Source organism: Rhipicephalus microplus, chromosome 1 (assembly GCF_043290135.1).
Source record: "Rhipicephalus microplus isolate Deutch F79 chromosome 1, USDA_Rmic, whole genome shotgun sequence".
NCBI classification, from domain to species: Eukaryota; Metazoa; Arthropoda; class Arachnida; order Ixodida; family Ixodidae; genus Rhipicephalus; species Rhipicephalus microplus.
The window spans coordinates 285,369,160-285,391,705 of record NC_134700.1 but is presented as its reverse complement, the minus strand read 5'-3'; the positions used below and the strand labels follow the sequence as shown (position 1 = coordinate 285,391,705).

At 47.6% G+C, this 22,546-nt stretch overlaps 1 protein-coding gene across 1 annotated transcript; it reads right to left on the bottom strand.

Moving 5' to 3' along the window:
• Positions 1-8,054: 8,054 nt before the first annotated feature.
• LOC119188281 (steroid 17-alpha-hydroxylase/17,20 lyase) lies at positions 8,055-22,219 on the bottom strand. The gene is made up of 10 exons (XM_037436241.2): positions 22,081-22,219; positions 20,680-20,855; positions 19,471-19,650; positions 18,033-18,126; positions 16,395-16,550; positions 12,981-13,189; positions 12,626-12,751; positions 11,327-11,431; positions 10,531-10,662; positions 8,055-8,469 (listed from the first exon to the last, which is right to left on the bottom strand). Exons 2-10 carry the CDS (start codon positions 20,840-20,842, stop codon positions 8,117-8,119), a joined length of 1,518 nt encoding a protein of 505 aa, XP_037292138.2. The 5' UTR covers positions 20,843-20,855; positions 22,081-22,219; the 3' UTR covers positions 8,055-8,116.
• Positions 22,220-22,546: the final 327 nt, after the last annotated feature.

Below are 22,546 nucleotides of genomic sequence, written 5' to 3'. Positions count from 1 at the left end.
TATGTTGTACTATACTTTGTCTGGTGTTCTGTCGGGTGACCGAGGGCACTTGCTTGTGTCGTGTGTTGTTTGTTGCCGAACCGTTCTTAGCAAGTTGCAGAACCATCGACAAGTGCTGAAGCCGAAGATGGTCAGAAGAGACGAGTGAAGCTGGTCGACAAGTTGTGGCGACAAGCCAGTGGAGCTGGGATCCGTCGTCAAGAATGGGCTGTATTCCCGGAACAGTCTGGAGCTGTATTCTCCCCATGGCCCTGGAGGCGAACCTGGAGGGACCTGGCGAACGAGCGCACCTGACATCCGAGCCCCGTGGAAGCAGCTCGTCTTTCCGGTGCATTGTCTGGCGGCGGGGGTGCTGTTATGCCAGCGAATCCTCGTCAAACGGCCGTGCCTCTGAAAAAGGCAATCTGGGTCAAAGCCTGCCCGCAGTCTGCCTGGCGCGAACGGCGTAAACACGCGCGGCGCGTCTCTGGCCCACGTGCATTGAGTCATCTGCGCACGTGACAGCGAGCCGGCGGTCTCGTGTCTGGTGGTCTGACGCATGGCGCGGCGACCCCCCATTGGAGGACTCGGCCCTGACGACAAAGCGGCGCTTCTGATTGGACATTTTGGTTGGACCCGGTGTAAATAAAAGAAGCCCTGCGGCGCGTCGCGATCGGCAGTCCTAGGGAGAGAGGAGGTCCCGTGTCGGAGAGCCGACATGTGTGCGAGTCGGCGGTTTTAGGCGAAAAGCTGACCTATGTGTTAGAGAGGAGAGCTCGGCTCTTCGAGTCTCTGTCGGCCCCAGTGCCGAAATTGTAACGCCTCTATATATATGCTGTACATAAACCTTGTTTAACTCACCGTCGTCTCGTCCGCTCGTCTTATCAGCTCTGCGCAGAAGCAGTCGCGAGCTGATAAACATACGCTACGCAACAGTGGTGGCTTCGGCGGGATCGGCCCGTCGTTCGCAACAGTGGTGGAAGCGGCGGGATCGGTCCGTTTCTCAACAAGCGCCTGCCGAATGGGCCACGCCTTTCGCAAGGGTGAATGTCGTTCGGCTGTCCCGCAAGCGCACCGAGTGCTTCTGCAAGTGGGACAACACCTGTTCGCCGAACAACGAGGCGCTAGCGCCCGTGTCCAGCAAAGCCGAAAATTCACGGCCGGCAATGGTGACCGGAATGAACGGCGCGTGCGTATCAGCAAGAAAAGTGCTTGCCCTGCACGCAGAGGGAAGGAGCAAAGGTTGGGTCGCTCGTGCATTCACGAACGACCCGGAAGCCCGTTTCCCTGCCTCGCAGGAGGCCTGGATCCGGTGCATTCCCTTGCTATATGCCCTCTTTCACGGCAGCGGTAACAGCGCACTCCATCACGGTCTGTATTCCCAGACGGAGCAGCTTCGAGCTGTCGTGATCGGCTCGCTACGTTATCGTAGGATACGTTTCTGCGAGCCGCACCTCCCACATTACGTTGGGTCGAAAAGCGTCCCTGTATGGAGGTTTCAGGTGGAGCAGCGCAGGCTGCCCGCCTTTCATGCGTAAAGGGGTCAAGAGCGCGATCGCTCAACTCCCACGCACAGCCGGTTGCAGCCGCAAAGGCGGCGCCGAGAGGCTGTTGCCGTTGGGGAAGGGGTATGTCCCCTTTCCAAGCGCAGCGCGGCTCAAGGGCGTCGCTGGCTGGCGGCGGCGGGCGATAGGCACGCGCGGCGAGAATGTCGCCTTGGATGCGCTTCGCCTCGGCGGCCAACGCTTCCAAATCACTGAAGCGGCCGCCGCGCAGGTATGCCGAAAAAGTCGGATGTGCCTGCCGTATCACCCGTTCGACGCGTTCCTCGTTCGAGGCTCAGCGATAGAAATAAGTTCATCCATCGCCCGTACATACTCCTGTAAAGACTCGTCAGGAGCTTGTGTACGAAGCTCGAGCTCTCGCCGCATCCTACTTTCGTAGTCAGCGGGTAGGAATTCGCGCAAAAAGACCGCACGAAATTCCTCGAGGTTTGCTGCACGGTAACCGGAAAGCCGATACCATCTCGCCGCCGTGTCAGTCAGTGCAGCTGGAACAACACGTTCGAGCACCACCTTATCATCCAAACACATCGCTCTCTGATAACGTGACAGAGAGTCGAGGTAATCTCGGGCGGTGAGCTGATCACCGTATCCGCTGTAGGTTGGCACAGGCAACATAACAGCGGGGTGACCGCTTTTCGGACCAGCCGAAAGCGTTTGCACAGCTCCCGAGAGTGCTTGGATCATCTGCACGGCGTTTTGCAGCAAAGTCTGCGTCGTCGCACCGGCTTCGTAGGAAACCATTGGTGCGTTAGCGGCGCGGTCGAGCGAAGGCGAGCAGTCGCCCAGCTCGATCAGTGGGGCGGTTTCAAACAGACCACCGCCCTGCGCGCCATTCCCAGAGCAAAATAGGCTCCTTGTGGGATTTGCCTGTTGTCGAACCAAAGGCGCACTTTGTGCGGCTACCATCGACAATTCAGGCGCCTGCTCAGCGTGCGGTCGAAGTGTCGGTTGCACGGCTGATAGCGGGCAAAAGTCGGCGAGGGCCCCGTCAATTCCGCAGGGAACCGACTGCGAGCGCTGTGCCGACGAACTGCCATGCATGCCAAAGGGCGCATTAGCAGTCGGAGGCGCTTTGGCGTAACGTTCGGGTAGGGCAAGAGGCCCATTCCGAAGCGACGCGCCATCTCCAAAGGGAGCGGCTAGGCGCCCCGTGTCGTCACCGCAATAGGGGGTGCCGACACGGACGGGTGTCGGAGGCGCTTGTGCGTAACGTTCGGGTAGGGCAAGAGGCCCATTCCGAAGCGACGCGCCATCTCCAAAGGGAGCGGCTAGGCGCCTCGTGTCGTCACCGCAATAGGGGGTGCCGGCACGGACGGGTGCAGAAGGGTTCCCGTCCATAGAGGCAATGGCCTCCGTGTGCAACGCGGCATCCGCTAAAAGGGACAGCGGACAAAAGTCCCGCGAAGCAGCCATGTTGCGACGAGCCCGAATCGCGCAGGCGAACTGACTCGCTAAGAGCAATCAAAAGCTAGAGCTTTTGATACCGCGTTGGGCGCCAGTGTGGTGTACACGTATCCCGAAGGAGTACGGCCACCAGCGTGGATCCGGTCTTAGCGAGCCGCAGGGCACGCGTTAACCTTCGCCGTGGCGGGAAACACGATACTGCTCGAATCGCAACACTTTATTGTGGCAACACCAAACGCAGTACAGCCCGTTGCAAAAAGGCGCGGCGGGAAAGCAAGTAGGCTTATCCACGCCACGGGCACAAAGTACTACACAGGGGTGCCACGAGCACGTCTCCGCGGTAAAGGTGATCCACGGAGACACCGGAGCAAAGGCCCGGTTGCTCGAGCGAGGGCAAAGGCGCTCGCGTTGGCTTCGAAGGGAGACGGGTCGGCGTAGCGAGGCCACGCACTAGGACACCGTACCGCCCTTCGGCCGTGCGTACGCAGCGGGGCAACAGCGGGTGAGCGTTCGCCTTGGGCGCGAGGCGCCGTCAGCGAAGTCCGACGAGCCCCCGACTGACGGGAGTCGACGGACGAAAAGCTTGCGTAGCTCACCGTTTGCTGTCCCGGAGAGTATCTGACCGCTCCCGACGCAGCGCGCGAAAAACCTCTCAGGAGTCCCCGCGCGCGGCGCCACAGTCAACATCCGCTTCCGGGTGAGGGAGTTAAACGTCACTCCGCCCTTCCCAGCGCGGCAGACAGCAAAGGAGGGCAGACATGTCGGGACATGAGAACGGCAGAAAAGGCGGGAAAGCCCGCGCAAAGGCAGCGGGCCAGCCTCAATTCCCACAAACTCGAGGTGGTTAAAGGTGGGAAGTAGACCCGAAGCGCAAGCCGTAAGAAAGTGTGCGTGTGCCACCTCTCGTTTAATCCTTGGAATGTCTGCTGGATGGCGGTGCTTCTATATGGGGAATATATGATGAAAAAATGCGAGATGGTGGTACTTGGAGTGTTGAATAGATGGATGAACGGACACACAGACAGATGCATGGATAGACGCATGAATGGACGCAGGGGCGGATGTATGGACGAACGTAGGGACGGACGCACGAATAGGCGCATGCACGGACGGGCGGATGGACGCATGGACGGTCACACAGACGGACGCATGGACGGACGGAAGCAAGAACGAATGAACGGACGAATGCTTCGCCCAACTCTCCATCATTCACTTCGTGGATATGCTGCAATTTTTTTTCTTTGTTACTCGCGAAGCATGATTGTGCAGTTAGACGTGTTTACATAAGCAAAGCCGTTTCGGTCGGTTTCAACATGATAATAGCAGCAGCACGTGTTGCTACCCAAGAAACTTCCGGTCACTTCATTTATTGCTCTCTAATACCGAAACAGGAATCTTGTGTTTCAAGTTGTGCCAAAGTAAGAAGTTCCGTTTTCAGCTAGAAGGGAGGCACTCAAACCAAGGAGTAACTGTTATAATGCCGTATCCAGTTTAAAATAGTCTATTTGAAATGTTTGACCATACTTAGGTAGAAAGATTTTCAAAATGAGCAGGCTACTCGTTAAGGTTTCTGTTCCTCACCAATACTGGCAGGCTACACTGGCACACAGAACGAGAAGCCGTCAAGCACCCGTGTTTGTAAACAGTGATAGGCTCTACAGCGCTCATTGATGCGCACAGTATAACAGTTCATTGTCCACTAGACAACCTCTTAGATCATGGACAGCCTATCTGTGTATGTTGAGATAGACAGATTGGGAGTTGTACCCTGACCGCTACACAGACATTTGCCCGGGCTGTGTCAATTCACCAATGGTATTTTATGTCATAGTGGACTTTATTGGTGTGTTGGTAACAGCTTAATTAGCAGTCCGGCAGAGCTTTCGCCGACCGGACCTTAGGTCTCCCGCGTGCGGACGTCAAGACCTTGCCTGACCGCCACCTCGTGGGCCTGCTGGACGGCCCAGAGTTGGTTGCCGAGGATTGGGCTGCACAGGGCAGCGGCCCACCGCAGCGGGAGGGTTCCGGGTTTAGCACCTTGCATATTTTTGGCCCAATCCCAGAACATGTGACCTAAAGTGGCAACCTCAATATGGCATATCTTGCATATATTCGTCGGATATACATTGGGGTATAATCGGTTAAACAGTGATGACTTATGATACGTGTGCGTCTGCAGCTGCCGTAGAGCCACCGACTGCATCCTGTTCAGCTTCTCGCTGGGTGGAGGAAAGGTACGGCGGGCCACGTAGAATGCCTTGGTAATTTCATTATAGGTCGTTAAACGGTCCTTGGTGTTTCCCCATAGAGGACGGTCGCTATCGCGGTTCATGAGTTCGCGCACCTTGGCGTGTGCCACAAAATTATTTCCTCCCCTTCCCGTCATGCTGTGCCCCTTCCGACCCAAAGAACTGTGGGATGGTGCCCTCTGTGACGGGCCTCCCGAGGTCCGCCTGGCCTTAGTTCAGCGGGCCCAGGTGGTCACCGAGATCACCATAGGAAACCTGGACTAGGGTTCTCTCCCACATCCCTACTGATACGTTCCGTATGCGATGTCCGATAATTCCGTGTGTTTCTGTAAGAATCTTACGGAAATATATGGAAAATATATAGGAAACGTATGTATTCTTTATGGAAACATATGGAATATTTGGACTCGCATACGGAACGTTTCAGTAGGGATATTGGGTTTATATGTAGTTTAAATCGAACGTTTTTTTTTTCTTTCTTTGTGACAGGACCATGGTCCGAACACTTTCCTTACTGAAATAAGTGGGCACTAATACAATAGGTTTGGCCGATTGGGACATCGCCTATCCATGTTTCCCACGTGAGAGACACGTTGTGCACGCTTAAGGAGAGAATGCACAACAGAAACTTCCACTGTGCTGCTTTGCGGGTATACCTTTAAAGCGACCGCGTTAAAAAGCTAGTCTCGCAGAAACTCCGGCATCAGTGAGGGCGTCGTTGGCTGTGAACGAAAAATCGATAAAGATTCGAACAAAATCAACAAGTAAAATTTCCGAGCCCGAGTGAGGTCTGAACCCGGACCCCTTGCGTGGAAAGCAGATGTTCTACCACACAGCCACCCGTTTTTTTTTACAGTGAAAGCTGTTATGAGATCACAACACGGGTCATGCGTGGCACTGTACTGATTCACGCCTGTGCTTGGGACTCGTTCGCAAACTTGCCTTAGTCAGGCTCGATGCCGGGAGAGGAATCGCATTAATATGATTAATAAGACGTTTTAGAACAGCAAAGGAACAACCAGGCGTCACACAATGCGAGTAGCTTAACGAGTGGGTCGTCAAATGCCCCAATCCGTTAGAAAAGCTTGTTCTCGATCATTTATTAACTGTGGCGCATACCCACTTAAGGCATAATTTGTCATCGTCGTCAGTCACTGCATGAACAGTTGGCACGAAATTGCTTGCAAGTGTTTAGCGGATACCACGCTTCTCCGAAGAAAGACGAAAGATAGCATAGTGAACGCTGACCTACTACTTAGAAATTATGATTAGTAATGGCGTACTGGTTACCCAGAAAGCGTGTTTGCAGCAGTTACCCAAAAAGAGTTTAGAAAAGTCTCTGAAAGGCCGCTCTTTCATCTTTCGCTGTGACTATGCTGCACGTTCCACGCATGCCTGGCGTTTTTGACTGTTCATTTATATCCGCTTGTATTTTTCTTGTACACCTAAACAAACAGTGTTATTAGATGCGGAGCATCTAATACTCGAGGCTTGTAGTGCGGCGCCGTCCGCAAGCTTCCTCCTCCTTCTTCCACCACCTGTGCATCCCTTCCTCCTCTACACACCGCGCGCGCTTCACTCCTCCACCATCTGTGCACCCTTCCTCCTCTACACACCGCGTGCGCTTCTCCTCTTCACGAACATTCGCTAGCTGTATAATGTAGCGCGCATGCGCCGTCACGCTTCGAGAACATCGGCAGCTGACGCGCGCGCATGCGCCGTCTCGCTTCGAGAACATCGGCAGCTGACGCGCGCGCATGCGCCGTTGCGCTTCTCCCCCTTCTCGAACATTCGACAGCTGACAGTGCATGCGCCGTCGCGCTGTATATATACTCAAGGTCGGCGCTCGCTCGCTCAGTTGCCGCTCGTCGGTTGGTTTGTACGGCGCGTCGACGTCCAAGGTCGCGGTGAAATGAATGCCAACGAATCCACAAACACAATGATCGACGTCCCTTCGACCAGCGCCGCCCTTTCGCATACGTGTGTACGTGTTCACTCATTTAACACCCCCTCCTACAACCACGTTAACCAATTTAGCCATCGAGCCAAGTAAGTCGCAATTTAACACCCCATTTCACAACCACGTTAACCAATTTAGCCATCGACCCAAGTAAGTCGCACTTTAACACCCCGTTAACCAATTATATGCTCCGCATCCTCCTCAGTGTTCCCCCGAGGGAAGCTGCGGGCATTTTTTTATATAAATAAGGCCACATAGGGTTGGCCGCATAGGGGTAACGCGTTCGGCTGTCTAGCTGCGGTGATGCTTCGTGACGTCGTGTGAACGAACTGCTACGCCTAAATGATTCACGATCGCCGGCAAAGCACCAAGTGTACGTTGCAAGTTCGCAACAATCAAGTAGGCACAAGGTTGCAACTGAGCATCACTTGTATGCTGTAAACCTTCCGCCTTATGAAACTAATGGGCAACGATGCGAGGAAAGTATACGAGCATTACACATCGTCTTTTATTGTCGGGTAGTAATTATGACATCAACGAAAGTGAATTAAAGTGCACGAACCAGCACCACAATAAACCGAATGCCCGTCATGCAAGAAGAGTGCTTGTACCAGTCATTCCACAACAAAAACCACACAAGGATCACCGTGATCTTGTAGCGGTTAGCATCGCCTGTATCTGTCTTGTTATGTCGCGTTGTATTTCATGAACCATTCATGTTTTTGCGCCTCCATATGGTGTTCGTACTAAGCGCAGCAGAGTAAATGTGAAGGCTAGAGATGATAGATATCCAGATGCTGCTGGTGTACGTTTCCTATCAACTTACATCACGATCATCACCATCGCAACAAGCAGCGTATCATTCTGGGTCTCAATAGGCAAATTTTTACGAGAAACTCAACTTTGGAATACTTGATCTGTTATGAAAGAGCAATGAGGACCACCAGCTGACCCAAAGCCTAGTTCTTTCTCGTGAGCACAATGTCCTGCTTTTCGGGCATCAGGAAGAGGCTGGAGCCAGAGCCGTTGAGACTCACATCCGAAGGTTTCCTCGGTGCGCTGCAGCTTAGTCGCTGCATGAGCCGCACGAGAATGTAGAACATGTCCGCGTGCGCCAGTTTCTCTCCTGGGCACGTGCGGGGACCCATGCCGAAGGTTATCAGAGGGCCGGCCTCCTGGCGCAGTTGTCCTGTAGCTGAATCCAAGAAACGCTCGGGTCTGAATTCTTCCGGATTTTCCCACATTGTGGGGTCGTGGTTCACGCCGTAGACGTTGTACAGTATTCCGGTGTCCTTGGGTATGACCAAGTCTCCTGCAGAACGAGAACGATTATTCTTATTAGTGCTTTCGACTGCTACATGCAATCGGCATGGATCTTTTTTCAGCTTAAGACTTGCATGCCGGCTTCCTACTCTTCTTCAAGAATTACGCATAAATGCATGGCATCATTACACGCAATGGCTTCTAATATCAAGCCTGCAAGAAATTCTCTGCACGTGCTGCTTACCACTATTAGTATATCGGGTACTGCAGCGAGGACATTTGCCCCATCCCAAATAATCGTTTAACTTCAGTGATTGCTGCAGGATATACACCCGAGTGATCTGTAGCGCAGCGCTTTATACCAGAGGCTGCTGCTGCGGTAGCAGCGTTTATGCAAAAGCATAGATATTGCCCCGCCGTGGTGGTCTAGTGGCTAAGGTACTCGGCTGCTGACCCGCAGGTCGCGGGATCGAATCCCGGCTGCGGCAGCTGCGTTTCCGATGGAGGCGGAAATGTTGTAGGCCTGTGTGCGCAAATTTGGGTGCACTTTAAAGAACCTCAGGCAGTCGAAATTTCCGCAGCCCTCCACTACGCCGTTTCTCATAATCATATGGCAGTTTTGGGACGTTAAACCCCACATATCAGTTATCATCATAGACTTGATATCCTACCTTCAAGGAATCTACACTTTCTTGGCAGCGCTACTGGCATCAAAATATCTCGTTATGTAATGATAAATGTTGTATTATGCTATATTATGTTATTGACATGGCATATCTCTCTGATCGTCGCCATCTCTTTGAGTTCTTACGTCACGAAGCAAATTTCGCGCTCTTTCAAGCGAGCGTTCTTATCCCTGTGGACACACATATTACATCTACATTTTATTACTGAACAAATTATTGAACACCTTTTACTATGTATTACCGCCTATTAAACATCACTGGCCATTCCATAAAAAAACAAATCTATTTTGGCAGTGGTTTTACTGGTTTATTGCCTAACATGCATTCTTGAAGCATTGAAATGACGAAGACATCACCGAAATGAAAACAATATTTTGAGGTGTGAAAGCCAGTCGTGGCTAAGAAGCACTAATAAGTTTTGGAGCATTATACTGATGAAATTCGTTGTGCTCAGTAGGAAGCTCTATAACTACTAAGACATTTAAGTTAGATCTTCAACGACGACTGGCTTGCTAGGTGACACCAGGGGTTGTTTGCGTACGGGCACCGACACGAATAAATCAAGGAGGAGTACCATATAGAGCCCTCGGAAAAAGAGAAATCAAAAGTAGGATGACTTACCGCAATATAACTGCGGGCATGATACTTTCACATATTGCCCCACATGGTCCAATACTTTTTTTATGTTTTCTTATTACCGGCCCGTTTCACGCGTGTGAACAGCGTTGCCCAAATAGCCACACAATGTCTGAAAGCATTTCATATTATATCACTATCACCTATTAGGCTTGACCACGCAAACACGAACAGCCGAGTTTATTATTCTCTAAGAAATGTGGCGATAAAAGATAACGCTTGAATGTTCAATGCCACTCGTATAAATGCCGACGCGCCTTGCCATAGACCAGATTATTCGATGGCTGATAACTGTTCACGCCGCTATCAATGTAGTACAACATGCATTGCTTGTTGCTTGACATTCCTTTTCCCGGCCACTAGTTCGGCCAGCTAAAGAGTTTGATCTTGGATACGATTGATTGATATGTGGGGTTTAACGTCCCAAAACCACCATACGATTATGAGAGACGCCGTAGTGGAGAGCTCCAGAAATTTCGACCACCTGGGCTTCTGTAACGTGCACCAAAATCTGAGCACACGGGCCTACGACATTTCCGCCTCCATCGGAAATGCAGCCGCCACAGCCGGGATTCAACCCCGCGACCTGCGGGTCAGCAGCCGAGTACCTTAGCCACTAGACCACCGCGGTGGGGCGATGTTAGATACGCCGACTACTTTCTTCATCATTGTCACGACTGCGCGGTGACTTTGTGACATGTGCTCAGTACACATGCTCACCAACTTTGATTGATATGCGTTGTTTAACGTCCCAAAACCACCATGCGATTATGAGAGACGCAACTCACCAACTTTGGTCTCAACGGACGCCTTGTGAGGTAGACCAAGTGGCGCTATGGGCCTGAAGCGAAGTGCTTCCAACAGGCAAGCTACAGTATAAGGAAGTCTGGCTCTATCCCTGTAAACAGGTGGCGCGCTCCCTGGAAAAGTAAGAAAAAAAGAAAGAGTGAATGAGTGGCTAAAATGAATTATCGAATTGTATAGGAACTTAGCCACAGGCTTCTAAAAGATACTAAAAAGGACGATAATAGCTAAGGAAAAGGCAGAGTTAAATTTTTATTGTTTCTTAATCTGGTAGCAGAATTTATGGGGCAGTCATCGCGTTAATGGCAATATCACAACGTCATATGGCATATCTGTCGGCTATAAAAGAATCGGACATCCATAGGATTGTTTTTATTTATTGGGCAAGGTAATATTAAAGCTCATTCTAGTCATGTTGGTATTAATAGCATGACTGTAGCCCAGTAGCAGTGGCGTAACCAAGAGGGGGGATATAACTCCCCCTCCCGAAATATTTCATTGTTGCTTGCGCACATACAGACACGCACGCATACAAACACACGCATGAACATACATAAATACATGGAAGTATGGTTAAATCGCCCCCCCCCCCCAAAAAAAAATATTCTAGCTACGCAAGTGGCGTAGCCAAAGCGTGGATCACCAGACTCGTGCCCCCACCTCCTTCTTTCTCCTCCGAAAAAAATGTCTGCTGCGCCCCTACTCTAGTTTGACACATGCCATCGCTATACTCGTCGGGGTAGTCTTAAGCATGCGAAGGTATGACAAAAGTGCGATTACCGATGGTGTCTTCGATTTCCTTTTGAATTTTTTCTTGTATGCTCGGTTCCTTGGCTAGCATTAGGAATAGCCACTGAAGTTCCCCCGCCGAAGTGTCAGTCGCAGCTGTGAAAAACAATTAATGCGTTAAAAAACTGTCAGCAGATCACACCAATTGTGGGAATGGATTTCGTGCGATGCAGTCTGTGATTTGCTGTTTGTTGCCAACTTTCAGACAAGTCTTACAAGGTGTACCGACATTCTTGTGTAACTTCAGCGCCTGTGGCTTACCAAACAAGTTGACCAGACCGGCGTGGAAATGATATATCAACGTCTGTCGTAACACCGGCACTCACGTTTCAGCATAGACGGAGCGTTAGCAGCGTTCATCATCATATTCACGCGGGGACAAGCAACGCTAGACTATTGGCTTGTTGAGTTAGAAGAGTACGCATCTAAGAGGTTGTGCTGTAATAAAATCACCGACCACAACAAACAGCTGGTATGTATCTCTTATTGTTTAATTCATGCAGAGTGACTCATAGAACCTGACTTTTTCTGTCCTGGATTGATGTCGATTGTGAATCACCTGCGGCATACGATGGGCCGTGATATACTGATATGAACCTTGTATAGTGTAGCAATGCAAGGGGGTAAGGTAGAGGTGAAATAGTTGGGCGAGACTAAACTGTTACACAGAAAGAGAAATAGAGATGGAGAGAACGAAAGGCAGAAGAAAGATGGAGAGACGGGTGGAGAGAAATATAAAAAGAGATTATGTAAGAAAGAGAGTGAAAGAAATAGAGTGTGACAGAAAAGATATAAAGAAAGAGGAAGCCAGAAATATATTGAGAGTACTAAAGGGAAAGAAATAAAGAGACAGAGAAAGAAAAAAAGACATGGAAATAACTAAGGACAAAAAGATATACGCCAAAAGCAGAGAGAAGAGAGAAAAAGAAAAAAATAGATGAAGAAAACAAGAAAAAGACTTGGAAATTTTAGCAAAACAGCAACAGCGAGGTATACAGTGCTTCAGCTACGCTGCCTCTATATCACTGCGCCGGAGTAGAAGCTCCGATACTGCTTCTTTTAGCATGATTGGACGCATGACGAAAAATGGCTTCTAACAGCATGATACACAGGAAAACACTATCGCAAATAAAATTAGCATGATTACACATTTCCACGGCATTTATAACGACTGCAAGCGGATTCTCAGCAGAAGGCTTCTGAACAAGTGCCAACTTGCTAACCGAGAACTGCGTGTCATAAAAATGCAGAATAAACTAAAGCGACCTTACAGAAGTATAGACCACGTACCTCCAAAGATATTCAGAACAACTTGCACCATATTTCCTTTGGTTAGGTATTCAGCGTCTCCTTTCTCCTCCCGGATAGCTTCTTCCCTAGCGGCAATCATGGCGTGCGTGAAGTTCTCAGTCTTGCCTTTAAAATGGAGAAAATTGTGTTTAAAGTTCAAAATCTTCATGACCTCCAATACCGGTTGCACTATAGCTACGTTGCCAAGGAAAGCGCTATTAATTGATAAGCATAAATTAGCGGCTATACCTTGATCGAGACAGTGAATAGTTAGTTAAACTGAGTTTATTGGCGCAGAACGTCAAGGGCAAGTATCAGTAGTTGTACAAACAGTTGGTTGAGTGAGTGCACATACCTGCGACATAGGTGGCTTCAGCTTTGGTGAAAAGCTTGCCGACAATCTCCCTAAACTCTTCAAAGAGGCTCTCGATCTTTTTCTCCCGTCCGCGGTACAGGAATGCCAACCAGGGTGCGATGTCGCTCGGCAGTCCATTGGGTGCGACCTCCAGGAATAGGTTGTCGATGGCTTCCAGGCGCCGGATATCCTTGTCCCCTTCTTTCAAACTGAGAAACGAACCGATCTCAGCTGATCCCAGTACAGTGTCGACGAATATAACGTGAAACAAGAAAGCGATTCCGTAAAAATTTTCTGGACCATATTTCTCTTTACCAAAATATGCCTTTGGGTAATGACCCGTTATTCGATCATAGGTGAGGTCAGGTTATTGCAAGCATTTCACATAAAATGATTGCAGAAAGTCTTATACTTTATAGCTTCATTAAAATTTAATAATAATAATAATAATAATAATAATAATAATAATAATAATAATAATAATAATAATAATAATAATAATAATAATAATAATAATAATAATAATAATAATAATAATAATAATAATAATAATAATAATAATAATCAGACTGACCACGTCCACTGCAAGACAGAGGCGTCTCCCATGTTCCGCCAGTACTCTCTGTCCTGTGCTTGCTGCTGCCACTTTTTACCCGTAAACCTTCTAATATCGTCTGCCCACCTAACTGTACACACCTATTCATTTATATACTTCATTGTGAAGGCCTAGGTATGTAGTCCGGTGAGTTCTGCGCACAGGTAACGCGCAACCAGCGACGGCGGTGAATGCCTCACCACAGAGACGGCGCGCGCATCATGCCGCGGCGAGCAACTCCGGAGTGGCGCATGCGCGCTCTGTTCGTCGAACGTGTCCGTGGTACCACGTTAGGCCTAACCACGTCCTTCGGCTGGCGCGTATACACAACGGTGCTGCCAACTCACTTTTAGAAAATACCCTACGATGAGATCTAAATTACCCTATGTGTACTTTACCATACAGAGCATTTTTAGATGCGAAGCAGCTCTTTGAATAGCCCATGTAACGCTGTCCCTCCGTCCGCACTGCGCTCCTCTGGCTGCAGGTGTTGGGGTGGTGCCAATTAGGTCACCCCTGTTGCCACTCGCCGCGTGTCATCTATCTCACTTCACCCTCTCCACCGCTCGCAACTTTTGAGCGCACAATGAGCGAAGAGTATTTCTGCGATGAAACTTACAGGAAACCCAACCAGCCTCCCGTGTGCTTGCGTTTCAAAGAAACGTTCACTCGAGTAAGCGCTACAACGAGTTTCGCTTCAAACCATTCTTCCAGCACCCACGTTGACGCCCGTTTCAACCGGGTCAACGCCGTGCGCACCGCTGCTGCTTCGCATCCCATCAGGATTCCCTTCGCGGAGAATGCCCATAATTTATTACCCTACGTTTTATCCTACACCTGAAAATAGCGACACGTAACAATGATAGCGTATAGGTAATGAATGCTCCACGACGTGCCTACGTGTGGGCATAGTGGAATCGGGGGCGACTTCAGTGGTACAAAATCATTTTTTACAATTCCACCATCGCAAGCTTTCAAGACGTCCTATGTTTCAGAGATCTGCTTCCCTACGATACTGCGACGATGACATCTGGTAACGCCACCATTTGACGCCACATTGTGATGCCACAGTGACGTCACAATAACTTCACGATGGTTTCAAAATGTTTTTGTGACGTGTCATGCCATTATAGCTTCATGAGGCGAGGTCAAGAGATTTTTCGCAAAACTTGCATTGACACTAACCATCACTTTTCGTGTGCGATGGGGCATCTGAGGCCTTAATAGGTGAAACCGACCACCGTTGAAAAATGTAAAAGTACCTTTACACAACGCACAGAGGGAGATGACAGATATATAGAGAGAGAGAACACCCCCGAGAACAAAAAACTGAGGTCAAGGACGTGTGATCTTTTGTCCTTGCTTTTTTCAGGTAACACTTGAATTGAAACCATCCCTATTTTGATCTTTTCAGGAATGTAACCCTCAAATATGTCACGTTGATCTTCTACTTATCTCACCGATAAATGACAAGTGAAATGTTGTAGTTACGCTACGTCCCCACTCTACTATCCCACGCTGGGCGAAAAATTCTGAAAATACCCTTCAAGTAGGGTAACTGCTGTACGTTTGGCAACCTTGGTAGACAATATTATTTCTATCTGCTTCCCTACCCATACTTTTTTGTTGACGCGAGTGTTTATTTCGCTTTGTGTTCTATTTTACTTCACATGGGAAACACTTTTTCTCACAAGCTTGCTTTAAACGCTCTGGGAGCCAGAAAATGGCTAGATATATGTTGCATCGGTAATAAAGCGCATCGTGTATATGCACATACGAGAGCGCATTCCGAAGGCTCTTCGGGCGTTTCGTTTTCTCTCTATCTCGAAGCAGTCCACGCTCTTGCTGGTGTGCACGCACATGTGATCTATAATCTTTCCGAGCAGACACCAGAGTGATGTGGTTGCCGATCAATGGGGAGTAAATCATGGCCGCACGTTTCGAACGCAGCCCACACCCGCCATTTTGCCGACCACCGCTTCCACGTAGAATGCATTGTGGTCTAGCGCCAGCCGCATGGATCGTGTGAAATATAACATCCACTATCTTCGCTTCATGGCCATGCGGAGCACACCGTATGCATGTATCCTGGGGGCGCGCCGGCTATGGACGTCGTAACGCCAGATCATAAGTTCACTTTTCGCCAGCGTAGCTTAACCACAGCGCTCTTGGTCACACGAGCACGTTACGCTGGGCTATAACCCTCGATAAGACGCTTAAGAACAACAATAATATGGTTTAGATTGATAAACTGCACTATGAAGAATCTAATGCCAAAAATTTTACTATCAATAGTTCATTATTTGCAGAAAAAGTGAAGGTTGAAATTTGACTTTTAGGTTTCGCGCCATAATCTCGGCGCAAGAAGTTCGAAATTTGAACAGGTATCTTTGGCATTTTCGCGATATTGACTTATACGCCTTTATAAGGCACCGATTAGTTTTCGTTGATTGAATGGCGCCCCGTCTTGGTGGAACTGTTTCGCCCCATGCATATGCGCCATTAGACTTCAGGAAGCTTGCTTATTTATTTATTTATTTATTTATTTATTTATTTAAATACTCTCAATGCCATTTGCGGCGTTACAGAGAGGAGTGGTTACAAGTTAGAGATGGCAGTCTTGAATGATGCATGATCAGGGTTGCTGGAGTATAACATGGAGTATAACATTGCTGAAGTATAACATGTCAATTAGCTTATCTACTGAGTTTTGAATCGAAGCCCGTACAGCTCATCGAAAATAGCAGCAACATAACTAAACAACATGAACTCAACCACCAACAACAACCGAACACAAAAAAACAGCACCGTATACTCACTCTGTGCCGTAGACGGATACTCCTATCACGTTGTAGAGCAAGTAAAAGAACGGCTTTCGTGAGTCGATGACCTGAGGCCCTTTTGGCAAAGAGTCCACGTATGCGTCTACGACGTCTGCGCATAGCTTCTCCAGGGAATCACTGACAGCGTACTTCCTGCGACAGTCATCGGGATGCAAGCGAACGCGTGTGCTTAGGACGGTGAACCAGGGGAACGCTGCTACTCACTTCGCGACTATATAGCCTGAGCGACCACACTCGGTAGAGCAAATGTAAGTACAGGTAGAGCAGATGTAATATAGGTAGAGCAGATGTAGAGGTAGAGCAGATGTAATAGCTAGAGAAGATGTAATAGCTAGAGCAGATGTAAGGTAGAGCAGATGTAATATATGCATATGTACGCATATATTTAATCAAAACTTGATCCTAGGCTAGGTGGTTAGAGATATTCAACTTTCCTTGCACGAACTTACAAAACAAACTGGGCACAGCAAATAAAGACATACAAAACACATCAGAGCTAACTATAAACTGCCTAATACGATGCAGCGAGGTGCATGTGCATTCCTGACGAATATTCATAATAAACGAGGCTGGGTGGCGTCGGTAGATAAGGCAGCGCTGTACATGCGTGTGGTCACTGTATAATCTTATGTTCATAATCGTATTTTAAAAAATGATAGCTTGTGCTGATGTCTTTTGTATGTCTTTCTTCGCTGTGTGTAGTAGTTCGTTATGCAAGTTCGGCCAGGAAAGTTGGTCGTATGTATGTATGTATGTATGTATGTATGTATGTATGTATGTATGTATGTATGTATGTATGTATGTATGTATGTATGTATGTATGTATGTATGTATGTATGTATGCATGTATGCATGTATGTATGCATGCATGTATGCATGCATGTATGTATGCATGTATGTATGCATGTATGCATGCATGCATGCATGCATGCATGCATGCATGTATGTATGTATGTATGTATGTATGTATGTATGTATGTATGTATGTATGTATGTATGTATGTATGTATGTATGTATGTATGTATGTATGTATGTATGTATGTATGTATGTATGTATGTATGTATGTATGTATGTATGTATGTATGTATGAATGCATGTATGCATGTATGCATGTATGCATGTATGTATGTATGTATGTATGTATGTATGTATGTATGTATGTATGTAGGTATGTTACACCATTAAATAAGTATGTCAATGTGCATTCAAAGCGAGTACCTAGAAGTAAGCAGATAGTAAATTCCCATGCCTAGCAGTGCTTATCTGTCCTAAATTTAACAATGCCACACTTCACTGAAAATGAGTGATAATAAGATAGCAAGCTTACGAAGCACTTGTATATGCTGATTAAGGTCACACAGCGCAGTTCAAGAAAAACGTGTTTTGACGCAAAAGGGTCAAATAGACGCAGAGTTATGCTGGGTGGAGGACATTTGAAATATTTTTTCGTAACAGCTATTTGTGTTGTCATCATAGAGGCTATACAAAAGACCCATGTGATATTGTAAAGGTTCCATCATATATCTTATAGGTAATGTCGCATAGGTAATATAAAGTGTTTTAGCCTAAGCTCAACGAATGCCTAAAATTCTCCCACTTGGTGTTCACTTACCTGACAGCCAAAAGAGCCACCTTTCTCAGGGCCTTCCATCGCGGGTTGTAGTCTTCGAATAGAATGTCATGGTTTCCCTGAGTTTGCAATTCACCTGTTGCATGGAAATGAAAAAAAAGAAACTCTTTGTATGAAAATAGCCACGCAGCACGTAAAAGAAAATTTACGCAACTTAAATTCATGCAATTTAAATTCAGACATATTGTGTACGTAAGACATATTGATTGAAATGATAATTTGTGGGATTTGCTACACATAGGAATTACTTTCAAATGGCGATCTGTATACTGCTGAAATGCTTCGTAGAAGCAGCCTCATTAAGGTGGGTGAAGTACAGTAGCACTCGGATACTTTAATTGGGGCACGCATCTGCTGGTCAGTTTATGGGAGTTTAATTTGTTTAATTCTGACATTCGGTTATTACGCTCCCAGGAACGAAAGACTCCACCTTATTGTGCCGAAGCACCGAAAATCAAACTTATCGCATAAGAAAGCGGGTACTTACATTGTTTGTCTTCATATATCAATAAAGCTGCAATCGTGAACCAATATTTTCCCACGCCATAAAACACCACTGTGTCGGCTGCAGGTTAAGGTAGCCATTACTAAATTATCCCATTATTGAGTTGAAATGGCTAATTCACTTGAATGCACATAGTGCAGATATAGTAAGAAGACTAGTGAGCACCTTTTGTGCCGTTTCTACCACTTGCATGAACGGCGAACATTGCAGCGTTAGTTGGGTCTCCATAATGATCTAGATTTTACAGAATAAAATGTTTGAGGTCTTGGTAGCATGGGCTTGATGTTTTGTCAGTACAAGATTTCATACTAGTTATTGTGCTGTACTAGCGTACGCCATACCTAAACCCCCGAATGTACATGGCACTGCACCACCGTGAAAAATTATGTATGCTCGTGAAACTTCCTTTTCCTCACACACAAGCGCTCACTCTCTCTCCTTATCCCCTCACTCTCTGCACATATAGGAGTGAAAAAGTTCTGGTCAGCCTGGCAGCTTTTATTTCCTCACTACAAATCCCCCTCCCGGGTGAGTCCCGTAATAACACGGCCTATAAATCAGAGTTCTTCGCAAAAATGCAAATCTTATTAGGGATGTGATAACAAGACCAATGGTAACGCTCAAATGCGTAGGCAGAATTTTTTTGGGGGGAGAGGGGGGACATCTTGATTTTGGGAGGCCCACACCCTTGAAATGGTGATTTTTCGCTCTTGGGTGTCATGGCGGAAAAAAATTGGGGGAGGGGGGTCACGGATCCGGTGTGCCACTTCCAGGCTACGCCCCTGATCATAGTGTATCGGTAGATCAGTCCATCATTTCGATTATAGTTGTCTATATTAATGCACAAGAATGCCTATTGGAAATGCGCTAAATTTCGTGAGAATAAAACTTTGTTTTCACAATGCAGAAGCTTACCCATTTTGGTCTGGAATCGTCCGGCGAACTCGTGTCTACGCTCGAGGAACGCCTCACGAATGGCAGCTTGACCATTCAGAATCACCATGGGCTTGTGGGCCATCCACAGGGTGAACACGTCACCGTACGTCTTGGACAGCTCGGTCGCCTTGGAGTGCAGGTCCTTGACATTGCGAAGCGCTGCGGAACGGAAGAACGACGATTTATAGACGCCAACAATACGATACACGTTTTCCCGACCCGTTTTCTTCCTGTAATGTGCGCGCCTCAATACGAAGGCCCAAAAGTGTTCTACATAATCGTATAACATGGAGTGGCAGCCTTACGGTACAGCCGTGTTACAAGATACTTTGTACTGATATATCGTGTGTTTCTGATAATCAAAAACACATTGAAACGTAACCCCTTCCATTCACTGAGAGACGAAACTTGCTTGTTTTTAAAGACGAAGGTGTGTAAGCCGCGTGTCAGTCCGTAATCGGTAATTTTAAATTAGCATCATCACGAAGAGACGCGCCTGTTCTTCGTCCTCTTCATCTTCTGCTTTGGTCGAAGAAAACGTGCGCTGACTGATGTGGCGCGTGGTTATGATAACACGGATGTTCGAGGAAATGAGCTGAGAGAGAAAGAAAAAAAAGAAAGAAAAAGAAAGTGACAGAAATAAAGAGAGGAATTGGAATCCGCATACCCACGATCTTAAGTCGAGCATAGTAAGCACTGAGCTGTCCAGGCACGCGGGCAGAGCATAACATGGCCTTGTACAAGAGAGAGAGAGAGAGAGAGAGAGAGAGAGAGAGAAATACTCTAAGAAAAGTCGGATTGACAAAAGGAAAAGAGAGGGAAAGGAAATGGAAAAGAGACTAAATAGATAAAAAGAGCCGGAAGGAGAGAGAAACAAATAGAGAAAGTAAGATACAGAAAGAAGGAGAGGCAGAGAAGAGATAGTAAACAGAGAGGCAAAGAGAGAAGTCAGTTTAAAAAAGAAAGAGAAAAATAGACAGAGAAAGAAGAAGGCCGACCAATTTTGCTGTTTCGTCAGGCTTGACACCAATAGTGCGAAGCTGCCTTAAGATTTCTTTTTCTTTTTTTTGTGCATATACTAACATGCGAAAGGAAGTCATTCGTCACGAACTGCGGCCACAATGCGGATAAATGCGATCGCCCCGGAATCCAGGCACGCGTCGCTTCGAGTAACCGGGGCTGACTTACACAAGAGGTTTCCGACAAGTGGAAACGGGAAGGGTCCTTTCGGGTACTTGGACACTCGGTGGTAGAAGCGGCCCAGAAAGTATGACAGCGCGAACACCACCACAGTGGTGATCCATCGCCAGTCTGACGCGTTGGAGACGATCTTCTCCAGGAGAGCACTCATGGTTGCGCCTTAGCTGCAGGGCAACGAGAGTGTGAAGAAAACAGGGAGGAGGTATATAAGTGGTGCTTAAGCTGTAGGTAAAGAAAAATCGCGTTGTCGTTTTCTTTACGCCACAGTTTCGAGCCTCAGCCGTTGAAGCAGTACTAGAATCACCGCGGAGTGCAGGCCTCATTGAAACCATCAACAATTGCCTCTCCCGCACATTCGCTCTTACGTAACATACTGTTAAACTTAGTGTATAGAGAGAAAAAGGGAGAAAAAAATTGTGAAAGTGGAGGAGTTAAGCGGAACAAGAATGTCTCGTTCGCTATAGGAAGGATCGAACACTTGTAAAATACATGTCGGTTATTATGCCGAGAAGATGTACATTTGATAACTTCTCCGGTATGCATTACACTGTTTTCGTCTCTATTTCAAGAAAAAAAAAAGTGAAGCCTTGGTGCCTTGGTCACTTCAGGCGCCCAAATGAAGTAGAGTGCTACTATGCCTGAACAAAGTATGCCCAATAAAAATTATCTAACAATTATCCGCAATAAGTAGCAGTGGTTAGCGCCGCTGCACGCATTTTCTCATTTGTAGGGTATCATCAAAGAGAAATAGAGTGCGATTATCCACAATAAGTAGCAGTGGTTAGCGCCGCTGCACGCATTTTCTCATTTGTAGGGCATCATTAAAGAGAAATAGAGTGCGATTATCCGCAATAAGTAGCAGTGGTTAGCGCCGCTGCACGCATTTTTTCATTTGTAGGGCATCATCAAAGAGAAATAGAGTGCGATTATCCGCAATAAGTAGCAGTGGTTAGCGCCGCTGCACGCATTTTTTCATTTGTAGGGCATCATCAAAGAGAAATAGAGTGCGATTATCCGCAATAAGTAGCAGTGGTTAGCGCCGCTGCACGCATTTTTTCATTTGTAGGGCATCATCAAAGAGAAATAGAGTGCGATTATCCGCAATAAGTAGCAGTGGTTAGCGCCGCTGCACGCATTTTTTCATTTGTAGGGCATCATCAAAGAGAAATAGAGTGCGATTATCCGCAATAAGTAGCAGTGGTTAGCGCCGCTGCACGCATTTTCTCATTCGTAGGGCATCATCAAAAAGAAAGAGTGCGATATCCACAATAAGTAGCAGTGGTTAGCGCCATACTGCACGCATTTTCTCATTTGTAGGGCATCATCAAAGAGAAATAGAGTGCGATGGTTCGAAACTGTTCAAGAGATCAGAACGCCGTGCTCACTCACCCAAAGCCGACTGCGGCAAATATCCACGGCGACGTTCGGCCTTCACCTTTTGCGAACCTGTTGAGATAAACGAGACGCTGAGGAGGCGGGCGTGTGGTCAGATACCGGTGCTTCGAAGAACACCCAAACACTATGCTCAATTCTCGTGTCGAAGGTAAGAGCTACGACGAGCTCTTGTTTTTCCGAAGAGCTAGGCTTTTGTGTGCGCACATTATCTGAACCATTACCGTGCCGGCGTGCCGCCCTCTGACGTGCAAAGTCTTTCGTTTCGTCACACCGCCGCCATGTTATTTACCGTGGCTAAGTGAAGAGTACGATTGTCCTTGGTGCTCATCGCCAAGTAGCACGTGGAGATAAAAGAAAGAGCGAAAGCGTTCTTTTGAGTCGCATGTTAGCAGTGTACTAGTCGTTGGGCAGCACTGCTCCTGCTACACACACACACACACACACACACACACACACACAC

Bases quoted from the DNA above. Each gene is read 5' to 3' on its own strand.
- LOC119188281 (XM_037436241.2), bottom strand. From the start codon at position 20,842: ATGAGTGCTCTCCTGGAGAAGATCGTCTCCAACGCGTCAGACTGGCGA. The intron at 16,551-18,032 runs GTAAGTGAACAC...TGACTGTCGCAG, and splicing joins GTGGCTCTTTTGGCTGTCAG to GAAGTACGCTGTCAGTGATT. The intron at 10,663-11,326 runs GTAATCGCACTT...TTACTTTTCCAG, and splicing joins GGAAATCGAAGACACCATCG to GGAGCGCGCCACCTGTTTAC.